Source organism: Notolabrus celidotus, chromosome 17 (assembly GCF_009762535.1).
Source record: "Notolabrus celidotus isolate fNotCel1 chromosome 17, fNotCel1.pri, whole genome shotgun sequence".
Classification (NCBI taxonomy): domain Eukaryota; kingdom Metazoa; phylum Chordata; class Actinopteri; order Labriformes; family Labridae; genus Notolabrus; species Notolabrus celidotus.
In genome coordinates, this window is record NC_048288.1 from 24,468,774 (window position 1) to 24,481,458 (window position 12,685).

At 38.9% G+C, this 12,685-nt stretch overlaps 1 protein-coding gene across 1 annotated transcript in view; it reads right to left on the minus strand.

The window, feature by feature from the left end:
* cdh7a (cadherin 7a) overlaps window positions 1-12,685 on the minus strand; it is a 169,601-nt gene that overhangs the window by 59,643 nt on the left and 97,273 nt on the right. Inside the window, exons 5-6 of the mRNA XM_034707053.1 lie at window positions 3,384-3,551; window positions 1,333-1,520 (exon numbers count right to left, since the gene is read on the minus strand). Of these exons, the coding sequence (XP_034562944.1) occupies window positions 1,333-1,520; window positions 3,384-3,551 (356 nt within the window). The remainder of the gene's footprint in view (window positions 1-1,332; window positions 1,521-3,383; window positions 3,552-12,685) is intronic.

Consider the following 12,685-nt stretch of genomic DNA (forward strand, 5'->3'; position numbering starts at 1 on the left):
ATAACTATTATGCCCTTGTCTCAATATTTAGGCTCCACCAAAAAATGACATAACTACTATATGGCCTCTAATCAATCAATCAAGCAAGCTTTATTAATAGAGCATCTTTCATACAAATCAAATGCATACTGCTGTATGGAAATGCTGCCAAACGAAGTTTTGTTGTATTTCTTTTTGCAATGACAATAAAGTGCCTACCTTATCCTATTCAAAGTGCTCTACAGTAATTAAAAAAAAGAATAAAAACACAAAATATGATGATGTAGAAGTAGAGACTAATGCACACCAATTTCAATATTTCTTTTATAATAAACAAATGAGAATAGTTAATAAATAACATATAAAATATAAATAGTTAAGACAATAAAACAGGGAAAGATAAAAGTTTAAGATTAATAAAAGCACTAAAAATAGCAAGACGTATTAGTAGTTAATTATAAAAAATGAGGAGTTACAAAAAAATAAAACAATATAATATTAAGATAAATATAAAGTGGTATTGAAATTATGAAATTATATGAAGTTATAAAACCCAACATAAGAGCTTGGCTAAATAGATGGGTCTTTAAGTCTCTATGTCCCCCAACACTCTATCATAAGGATAGATGGGCAGCAAAAGCAAGCTGATCCACCAGGGTTATCAAGCGGGCGTCTCCCTTCAACCAGTGTTTTGTCAAGTTCAGCCCCAGTCGCCTGGGGGCGGCCCAGCAGTTAGCCCCAGAGTCTTGGAACCAGCCGCCTTTATGCTAGCTCTCAAACTCCCACCATGCATACACCCCAACATACCCAAGAAAATAGAAGAAGCAGAGAAAGAAGTGGATGGTTGTTTGAAAATCGACAGGAGAAGCAGAGCCAGGATGAGAAGAATGTTTGGGCGGGGACCAGAGCAGATTAGATGGTTCAAGCTTCTAGATTTATTGTTGTTTGTAAGATTAAGCCACAATATGCCGGCCATTAATTTCTAAAATCTACTACTATGATTTGTATTGCTTAAAATAATGGTATGAGCATAGTAAAAGGGACTCTTAGGACAGAGATTTATTAGTCTAACAACCTCACTGTGATTGTTGAACTTGCAGTGAAGCTTGCACAGTTAGAGCTGGCAAGCATGAGGAAAATAAAGAATGTATTAATGTTAGATTGTGCTGTTTCTGACTTTCTGTTTTGAGCACTCACAGTCAGGAACGGGAATAACATGTGAGAATAGTCGACCACTTAAATCCATTTTCAAAGCCCAACCAGCTGATGGTCTAGACAATCCCCTGGACTGAAGATTTACAGACACAAACTTACTGTGTGCACAATGAAATCATCTGTTTAAATGCGCAGTACCTTCAGGAGGATGATGACCCCGTCTTGTGTGTCCTCATCCGTCGTTATGTTGAAAATACCAGGCCCGTCTCCCTCCATGATCCTGTAGTCCATCTCTGCGTTGGAGCCTATATCAGCATCAGCTGCTTTGATTCTGGCCACCACAGACAGCACTGGCAGAGACTCCAGCACCGTGTACTGATAGCTCTCTGAAAAAAATAAATAGAAAAAGGAAGAGGAAGTGGATGCTGGTAATAGATGTGCTTATTTCACCACCAACTCACCTTCAAGGAGCTCAGATTTTCGTAAACCCCCCTCCCTCGGCTTTGATTCCGCCGTGTGGCTGGCAATACATTTATGTTGCATAACAGAGACAGGCAGCAGCAGCAGCAGTGGGGACACAAGTGGAATAAAACACTCTGCTTCTACTTTTTACCGCAGCGGAGAAGAGTAAATGTGCAATTAAGAAGGAAAACAGCAACTGAAGTTGCCAGATATCTGCTAGAGGAATATTCAGAAAAACACAGGGCTGCCATAACACCGTCTGGATGTGATGGGTTATCCTTTGGAACAAAAAGAGATAAAGTATGGCTGAAAAAAAAAGCCAGAGTCAGGCTTAGACCCTCTTTGATAGCTTTCACGGGATGAAATGTCCACTTGAATATTCTATTACTCCAAAAGTCCCCATTGTGTTCCCTGAGCTTTTGTGTGACCCCACGGATTTGAAGTACTCTTATAAGAATAAAGAAGGGAATCATATTCATAATCATAATCTCTCCAATCACCATGGCAGAGCTCATTACCAGACCTTTTCTGTGTTCCTCATAGTGTCTCCCTCAGCCACCGTCTAAATGCTAATCTGCCTGACATTGTTTGCCGCCATGTAATCTTTATAATGGCTTTTTAATTTGCCGTGGAATAGCAGCTCTTTAAAAGACCAAAGAATTGCTTTCCTCCCTCCGCTTTGCCCCTTGCACCTTCCTCTTTTTCCATCCCTCCACCTCCACCTCCTCCCCTGTCCTCTCATGCAACTAACCTTGGCTTCTTTCTGCTCCTTTCTTCCAAGGACTAGCTATAGCTCCTGACTCTATCAGCTCTGATGCTCCATAATGGTCTATCGATTCTGACCCATGACCCTGTGAGCGCGACAGCAGGAGCACAAAAAAAAAGAAAAAAAAACCCAAACTCCTCCAAAGTCTCTTTCTTCCCAGCTTGACAGCACTGGGTTAAAACACCATTGATGACTTGTTGTGCAAACTTGAACCTTTTTTCCCCCCAGGGGCCGGCAAATTGACTCCGCTCCACAGCAGTCCAGTGACGAGTGCACCAGGCGGACAGTGGTTGGGCTATCAGCAGTAAACCGATTGCCGGCGCTTCGGATTATCATGAGAAGCACTGCATGCCTTTGAATCCCAAAGCTCAGCCCACACCCCATTAGCAGCCCGTGAAATAGGCTGACAACAAGAAAAAAAGGGAGCCTGATTGATCCTGGAATCCAAGGCCGAAGCAGCCCACAGCTATGATGAAGAGTAAAGCAGGGGAGGTACACACCTTGCAGGAAGGCTGCTTTTTAATTTGGTCATACAGGTCCAATATATTGAAAATAAAAACTTTGGGACTTCAGAAAGATGGAGAGAAAGGGTCTTCAAGTAACCTTAAAAGTGATAAGATAAAATTTGATGAAGAGGAGGACTTAATGAGTGCATTCGCTTTCAAGATTCAAACTACTTTCCGTGAACTTCAGTCTACTGAACCTTAAGAGAAAAGTGCTGTAACACAATGTAATAAATTGAATACACTTCATTGATTTCATTTGAAAAGTAGAAGAACCTCCCGCCTTTTTCCAACCACTGCATTCACTGTGTACAGTACAAAGTGTCCATAATTTAGTCCTCCAAGTTCAAGTGTTTTTTCAGCAATTACAGATCTTTAAAGTCCCATTCATCTGGAACAAAGAACATGCATGTGAAGCAAGGAGCCCAGGGTTTCACTCTGATTGCTAAGTAGCCATTAGAACATGGAATGTATTGAGAATGAGGGGCTTAATAAACCATGTGGGAATAGATTCTTACTGTGGGTGAACCGAGGAGGGTTGTCGTTGACATCAGTGAGCGTGACAGTGACAGAGGTTGTGCCTGAGAGGCCTCCCATCTGGCCGACCATGTCTTTGGCCTGGATGACAAGCACGTACTGGTCCCTCGTCTCTCGATCCATGTCGGGGAGAGCTGTTCTGATCACACCTGAAGAGAGAGGGAAGCTTCACATCAGTGGTTTCCATTCTTGTTTAATTAATTTATACAGCCTAAAAAAAAATGTTTCAGTAAAAAACTGACCCAAAAGTTTGCAGTTGTTTGACAGCTACCACCTGGAGCTGACACTGAACATTCTTTAAATGATCTATTATATTCTAAATCTAAAAAACTATCCTTAAGTGATTTTTATTTATTTATTTCTCATTAATATTAAACTGTTTGTACTATTTGTCCATTAACTAACTTCTAAATATATGAACTGATTATTTTCCACAGCATCTCAGCATCTTTTTCAAGATGCTAAACCAAACAAAACTATAAATAGCATCTGTTTATTTTGCTACTTTAAAAAGTTGAACCATTATTTCTTTATTTTTTCATTTAAGAATGCATGTCTTTATTTTCACTTTGATAGCAGATAAATTGTGTTGTCAAAGGAATAGTTATATTTGTTTGGTTAATATTCAGTTGCTACAATCAATACCCTCCTCCTGTGGATGTGCCAAGTATCTTTTTTTTATGATTTGAAATGTATTCGTTGTTACAAACATTTAAATAAAGACACAAATAATGACAATACAATAAAATAAAAAATTAAATTAAATAAAACAAAACAAAAGACAGAGCAGAACGAAAAAAACAACAAAAAACAACAAAAAAACAGACAAAAAACATAAATTTGATGGATTATTTACAGCAAAAAACAGTGAACATAGCAACTCTTCTAATGAGAGAAACATATACCATACACATACCGATATATACAAATTCATAATTATACAAAAAGTTGAACCATTATCAAAACTAATAACAAACTAGGCTCTTACAAAAATGAATTCACTACTTCCTGACAATTTTAACCAACCTGTCAATCTTAGCTAGCTATTTCAGCTGTTGTCTCTTTGCTAATTCATTGTAATACTAAGCTAACCCTCATCGCTAACTATTTGAAACATATCTAAACATATTGCCCAACCTTTTTTTTTGTCTACCTTTTAATTTTGGCTAGTTATTTCAACCATATACACCAAACCATCACACTGTCACTCAGACCCTAAAGCTACCTGGGCTGACTTTAAAACAGTGCTGTTACTATAAGCATACACCATTTATATAGGATACTTCAAGCTTTCAATTTCAAGCTTTCGGCTAACAAGCAGTCGTTAAAAACTTTAAGCTAACTAGCCTATTTCAAAAGTGTTCCCCACTTGTAGTATTTTTCAACCATGCTACTTTAAGCTATTGTAACCAGTCACTTTAGCTAACTACTCAAACTGCCCTCTTCTTTGGGTCTACTCCTCCTGTTCAAAGCTAACTACTGCAGATGTAGTGAAGCTTTCGCACAACTTAGTGTTTCACATTTATATCCATTACTTTTACTATCATTACTAGCCACTGATGTGGGCTAACGAAGGGCTAATTAGCCAATAAGAACTCTTTACTCTTGAGTTGATGTTTAGTTCAGTTTTTCCATGTGTTTCATGCCTTGGTTTCTTCTGTGTTTATTCGGTATCAGCTATCCCTTGTGTCCCCTGTGTGTTTTGTGAACCATGTGTCTTTTTGTACTTTATTGTGTTCCTTAGTCTTGTCTTGTGTTCTGTTTTGTAGTTCTGAATCCCCTGTGTTTCCAGGTTAGTTACTTTCTGCCCTTGTGTTTCCCTCCTTGTTGATTAACCTCATTAGTTTCACCTGTGTCCTGTGCTCCACACCTGTGGTAATTACTCTGTGTATTTAGTTCCTCTGTCTCCCCTGTCTCTTGTCAGATCATTGTATGTCGACCCAGCTGCATGTGCCTGTGTCCTCGTGTTTCTGTGTTCAAGCCGTTTCCGTGATTCCCGGGTTTTTGTTCGGAAGAAAGTTTTGTTATTAAATTATTTATTTCTTAATCTGCATTTTTGGGTCCTCTTCTTCCACCTTTCTCCATATTTGACAAACCTTTACTCATAGGTTTAAGCTAGCTAGTAGTTACATTCACATAGCAAGATGTAGGCCAGTGTTCTTGCTGTTTTATTTCAATCCATTTTTTAAAAACAAATCCAAATCTCACTCTTTTATTTTTAATAAGTTCACAACTTTCCAAGCCAGAGTGACAGGAAGAAATTGGTTTTCTGAATGTTTTGTTACTGTTGATGTCTCTTATCTTGTTCCCCCTTATTCAAGATGATGGTTTGTGGTTAAATTTTCACTTTTCCACAGATCTTTAAATGTCTACAATTCACCGCATGAGTTGGCTATTAATACAAAAGCATGAAAAAAGCTTTTACAAAGCCGCACAACAAAATTATACCTCATGCCCTAAAATTATTTCAACAACCAAGCTGGGTGACAAGAAGAACACTGAAGTACTGGAGGAATCTATTCATGTCAAAATGTGTAGTCTAAAAATATGAATTCAGTCTGGAAAATCTTTTAAATACATGAAGTAAAGCTGAAAAAGAGATGTCCATAATGGCCGGTAGTTTGTTGGCACATCAACAATTTGAATCTGAGATGTGTTGTCACTCTGAATAGTTCTGAAGTGACATATGATGAGGTTTATGTTAAGACGTTGCTGAAAAGTGAGCACATACAAAGGGACATTCTGACCGCCAGGGGAGGTATAATCTGTCAGCCCCCTTGTCATGATCGATCCACATCAGGAAGGGATCAGTGATGTGACAACGCTGGCATCAAATGACTGGCATTTGTCTGCAGGTGTTTAGCTGTTTGCACCTGAGCTGCTGTCTATAATAGCTAGTGTTGAGCCAAGATGTGGGGCGCACACAAAAAAATACTAAAAAGCTTGCAGAGAAATCTTTCATTAATGACATTTTTCCAATCTCCTCTTTATCTCCTGACTACAAAGATGATCATTCCAGAAAAAATTAACGCCATGCATTTAAAATGCAAAGAAAAGTGTCCTAATCCTTCAAAAGCAATCACTGTTGCTTTCAAAGTTAATGAGTTGCCACACAATGTGTTTCCTTCATTAAATGGCACTTATTAAAGATTCCTACAGAAAATAGAAGATTGCTCATTAAGACACGGCACACAGCCATAGCACGCAGATCCTGAATAAATGAATCATTTTTGGTTGCGTTATCACATTCACAGCCTGATGAAGCAGATCAAAGGGACGCTGTTGCTTATAGTCGGCACCTGAAGAATTTCTCATAATCCTTTAAATTACTCTGAAATTTGACATGTAATTGGGGCCCACTTTCACGACAAAGGAAAAATAGGCCCGCTACAGAATTCGCAATCAGCTGTGCCCTTGACGAGGAGTGTGTTGTTTTTAGATTTAGGATTTCCAAGAATGTTTGCTAAATATTACTGGCTGGTGTGAGTGAGCAAAAGCAGATTCATGCCTGTTATTTTTTACCCAAAGCTGCATTAAAATCTCTCATGACAATGTACTGTCTGTTTTGTTCCCATCGTGTCAGCCTTGTTTGTATTCACATCATGCAGTGTTTTTTTTTAAATGAAAAAGCCTTTGAATACATAAACAAAACACCTCATTTTGCACAACCAAACTGCTTTTAACCCAAGGAAGTGGCTAAATAATGAACATAGTGGATCATTTATCAACACCAGAACTAGTTGATTCAATCCACTTGGTGGAGACCCAATGTGAGCTGGAAGGCAAGTGAAGGAACTTACATTAAGAAGATATAACCCCAAAAATGAATATGTACAATAATGTTAAATTCAAAATGGTTTGCTTAGTGTTTGGCTATTATCTTTAGGTCCAAACAAGAGCTGCAAGAATAGTATGTTTCAGGATTATAAACATCAGAAACAGTAATAATCATGCTAGTGATAGTCCCCATTGTTGGATGGCTAAATCGCCAACTGCTTCCCATCACCCTCACGAGGGGTGGGAATTGATAAGATTGTATCAATGTCAATACCATCGTAAATTCTGCTTATCAAGACGATTCCTGAGTATTTTTTTGAGGGGAAAATAAGTAGTTCTACACAGTCTTATTATGTCTGCACAAGACTGAACATGAACATATTCAACTTGAACATACTGAACAATAGGTTGACCCCGTGTTCGGCCGCGTGACCCCTGGAGCCTGGAGGGAAATACTCTGAATTTGGAGAGGAAAAACGCTTTTCCTCTGGGGGTCATCGCAGAGGTATTTTACCCGCTCTCGGTGCCTCATTTTCGGCCGCGTGAGTCCGGACGTGTCTCGTTTCCTCATGGTTGAAGGAGTTCTGCGTCGCCGAGTCTGTTACGTAATGCAACGTGATGTGATGTGCTGGGAAATTAATCCTTAAAAAGAATCAATAACATTTGAAGTGCACAATTCCAATCGAATTGATCAATTGGAACTGGTTCTAAGTCGGATCTGGTTTTTGATTCCCACCCCTAACCCTGACTGCACAAAATTATTTGGGGCTTAATATTACAGTATGCTGATAAAACTTACTATAGTACCTTGACTTATTATCATTCAGAAAAAAATGATAACATACAATCCAGATACTTTATAACACCAAATCAACCCTTGGCTGTTAGCTCCATAATTTACTTGGCATATTCCCTTCATTTCTCCACTATACATGCCTAAGCAGCAACTTTCAGAAAATGGAGTGCAAATGTGAAAGTTCAAAAAACTGCAGTTTCTCAAAGGCCCACTTGAGGCAGGCTCCAAAAATAAAGAACACCCTGTGAAGGCACATGTTAAAAGTTCCAATTATACAGCCAATGTAAACATTGTGACATTGCCCAGAGGACAAGGGAAGAGACACATATAGGAAATAGATAATCAGGGTTAGCATAATCTTTTCTCTTTCCTTGTCCCTGAAGTTAGTGGGGTAGTGTTTTGTTTATGGAGCTCTGTCAGGCAGGGAGGCAGGTGTGCAGTAAGAGGAGGGGCTTGAGGAGAACAAAGGCAGAAGGAGAATGTTTGTGGGCAGCATGTTTGGAGGGGAGAGGAGGCCAGAAGAAAAAGAGAGTCTTTGTGCTCTTTTTCATAGTTTCCTTTCCTCCTCCACGAACAAAGGGAAATATTTTTTTTGTGTTTTGGAGGACTGTAACAAAGCCTTCAGGAGGACTGTCAATGCTGGTCTTTGTGTAGAACCTAAGGACCAGGACCGGCGAGTTCACTTCTTTTGGTCCTCTTTATTCTCCCTGCGTTTCTTTTTGCTTCTGACCTTCTTATTGCTGGGATTGTACAGTTCTTAAGTTTTTGGGACGTCTCTGTTGGGACTTCAGTGGATTTTGCCAAGGAGGATTTTCTCATTAAATAGACTTCAGCATTAAAGCTGACACTATTTGTTCTTGATGATTTTAGGTTGTTTTGATTCTAGAGTCAATAAACTGACCATGTTATCGAGCAGCTGAGTTTACTTTTCATGCTGTTTCATGAAAATTCCAAGGCTTTCACAAAAAGCTTCTTTAGTATTTAAAATACCTATCCAGCTTTTTTTTTAGAGTTACAGAGGCTATAGTCCTCATCACAGAGGCTGCTGGTTCGACTCCCAACCACGACACATGCTGCTTTTTTTCACCCAATCTCTACTCCTCACATTTCCTGTCTCTCTTCAGCAGATGAAATTTTGATATTTTGTCAGGTGTTTCTCAAAATTTGCTCTATAGCGCCCCTACAGACATGAAATTCAGTCCCACCACTGGGAATGACCAACATGCATGGATTTTTTTTTTTTTGCATAGCTGTCATGTCAAGACTTACAAAAAAGTATATCACGGTCATGGTCTAATTTCAACAGGAATTGCAGAAATTTGAGTAACATATCCCATTTTTGTTATTTGCAGGGTCGGTAAATGAAGGAGCCAGTCCTAGAATTTTTCTCCAATCAAGTTATACGACGCCCTGCGTATAGTAGAAGGCAAGGCAAGGCAGCTTTAATTGTATTGCGCATTTCATACACGAGGGCAACTCAATGTACTTTACATTAAAACATTAAAAGCATTGGAAACATTCAGACAGGCATAAAAGAGCACAATTAAAATAACACATATAATTAAACAGAAAAGAAAAGGAAAATTAGAAATATATTAAAAATTACGTTAAAATTTTAATTTAAAGTGATTTAAAATAAGCTAAGATAGGAAGGCAGTGCCAAATAAAAAAGTCTTGATCTTGGATTTAAAAGAGGTGAGAGTTGGAGCAGACCTCCAGCTTACAGGGAGTGTGTTCCAGATATGTGGTGCATAATGACTAAACGCTGATTCACCATGTTTCGTTCTGACTCTTGGGACTGAAAGCAGACCAGTACCTGATGACCTCAGAGGTCGAGGTGGTTCATAAAGTAATAGCAGATCAGCAATGTGTTTTGGGCCTAAACCATCAGCAGGATTTTAAAGTCTATTCTCTGACAGACAGGAAGCCAGTGTAGACACATTGAAGAGCAAATGCAGTTTGAGGCTTTTCCCTACGTCAACAATTGTGGGCGTGGCAGACGTTCAAAGTTGGAGCTTTTCTATCAATAAATGCAAAAATGTCCAAAAAACATAACTTTAAAATACCTGTCCAAATTTGATTTAAAAGACCAGTACCGTTCAACCCTAAAACGGTGATTAAGCTTACATATCAAGTTGTTTGTTACAGCACGTATACTGCCTGGTTCAAAAAATGTCTTTCGTCCCTGTAGCTCATTTCTTTATTCATTACAGCTGTGATGAGTACATTTTCTGTAACTTCTTCAGTTTGATTATTTTAAAAGTTTTATTTTTATTATCAAGGCAAAGAGTTATGCATAAGTAAGGATGTGGTTTGTAAGGCTTAGTTAGTAAGTTGGAGTCAGCATTCCCAATATGGTGGCCTCCATCTTTGGACTTCATAACACCTCTTTACTAACCAATGGATGACATTACTAAGACTATGTCCATATTCCATACAGTCTATGTGCATGTCCTATAAATGTATTGTTAGGATAGGCTGGTTTATAACGGGTAACATCATTTGAAATGTGAGATCTGTGAAAAATAAAATTCCATACAAAAAAATACAATTTGAAATTTACCAATCATTAATGAAGATTGTTTACTACAGCTCCCATCATGCCTTGGGTGATGTGAACAGCTAGTGTGACAATAACGTAGAGTCAGCAGGTTAGTAGTGAGTAGGTAACAACCTAGCCTTAAAGTGATAACTAATTAGCTTATCTGCACCGACGGGAGATGAGCTGCATAAGTTTCTTAGCTGTATACAAACTGCACATACAGAGATTAAAAAAGAGCGAAGGAGGGTGCATTTTTTTTTAAAGTTTAAAATTGAATACTGTGAGATAATCAAATAATGAATATATTTTGAGGGAGGAAGTTAATAAAGATGAGGCACCTTTTATGCATCATTTCTAAATTTGTTTATGGATGCACGTCTCCCAACAGATTTCTGCTAAACTGCTATAGGAGGTACATTCATTCTAGCTCTATGTATACAGAATTATACTCTGAAAAAGGCTTAGCAATAATGTTAACACCTACATAAGCGTTCCCTGTCTGAATAAAATAATAACAGTAATCGCAAAAGATGCACGTATAACTGATCATCATGCTTGCTTTACACAGAGAAAATAATTTCCTGACATTGCAAGTCAAGCGCTCACAAGACCTAATCTCCAAGATGAAGTTGGTTCTTGTAAAAATTCACGAGAATGGTGTTGACATTGTTTTAGGGTGAGCATGACTAAGACTGAGACCTAAAAAAGTAATCTGCTAGCTGGCTAGCAAGAAACACCTGCACACACACATACAGACAAGCTTACACACATAAAAAACTTTCCTTTAAGCTCAATGGAGAAAAAAAGCAGGGATCTTTTTTTTTTCACATCATTTTAGATGAAAAATATGAAGCATGACAACCAGAGTGGACCTGATAAATGTCACCTGTTGGCTAGCTGGCTAGTCCCCCATTGGTGAATGTGTAAGACGATGAAGTCCCCACTAAGATAGGTAGACAAGCCCACACAGACACACACATAGACTCAAATAGTACTTGCAATTAAGCTCAATCCAGGAACAAAGCAGGAAGGACAAACAAATCAGGAAAAGTGGGTCAAAAGACTTCAAGAGAGAAATGAAGATGCCTTTTGACCGCCGCTGCGGCTGTACTTGAAAATAAACAATTCCATTAAGTGTTTAATTTTCTCTCCCTGCCATCCTTTATTAATGTCATTACAGTCCCTCCAGCAGAAAACTGTTATTGGCTTCTCTAACTAAAGGGCTCGGTTAGCTAAATTATAGTGAGCTGTCCGCTTCTGTTCTCCAAAGATGCCGCCAGTGGGCTTACAGTGGGATGACGTGGTCAATAAAGCAATAATCTTTGCCTGTTGCTCAACAAAACATGCCATTTCAGTCCTGCATCAAATAATGAATAGTGAGACGTTGTCATACAGTGCTGGAGGAAAAAAAACACGGATGCCTTTCTCTTCTCCAGTTAAGCCTCAACGACAAAGTCAAAACATGTCATCTGTTTTTTTTTTCTTTCTTCAAGGCTTAATGTTTTAATGCAGCAGAATCAGGCATCTATCTCAGCGCTGTTGATATTCACCCATCTGCTTCCCTTACATCCATCCTCCCTCCACCCATTCATCACTTCTCTGTTGCTCCTTCAGCAGTGTAACCTCGTAGCCAATTAAAGAGCACCACCACTGCTCAGGAGCCTGCTGCGGTGACACCTGTGAACCCCGTTTACTGAGTTGCATCTGAAAGGTTACTTCAAAACCTTCAATCCAGCGAGGCTCCCTTAATGCTGGCGAGACACAAACAGAAACAAACTTTTCTGTTTCCCACTCCATACAGCTTCACCACGGGGACAAAGCATGCATGTCTGGACTTGAAAGAAGCGTCTTTAAACATTCAGGAAGTAAAGCGGAGCAGGATAATGGTTGGATAATAATAACAGCTGCGGCAGATGACTCTTAAAGGTGAGATAAAGTAGAAAAAAGATGTAAAGTTTGTGCAGCCAGCAGTGAAACAAATGAATGCTTCCTCTAAACCATAGATAGGCTTCACACACAATTGATGTACTTATTTAATATCAGCCTGGTGTGTTGGAGCCTGAGAGATATTGGCTGTGGTTAATGATGCCATGAATCCTGATTCCAGCACGCTTTAAAAAACAGACATGTTTCTCCTCCCGCCTGGCCAGAAGCACACATACTTCTCG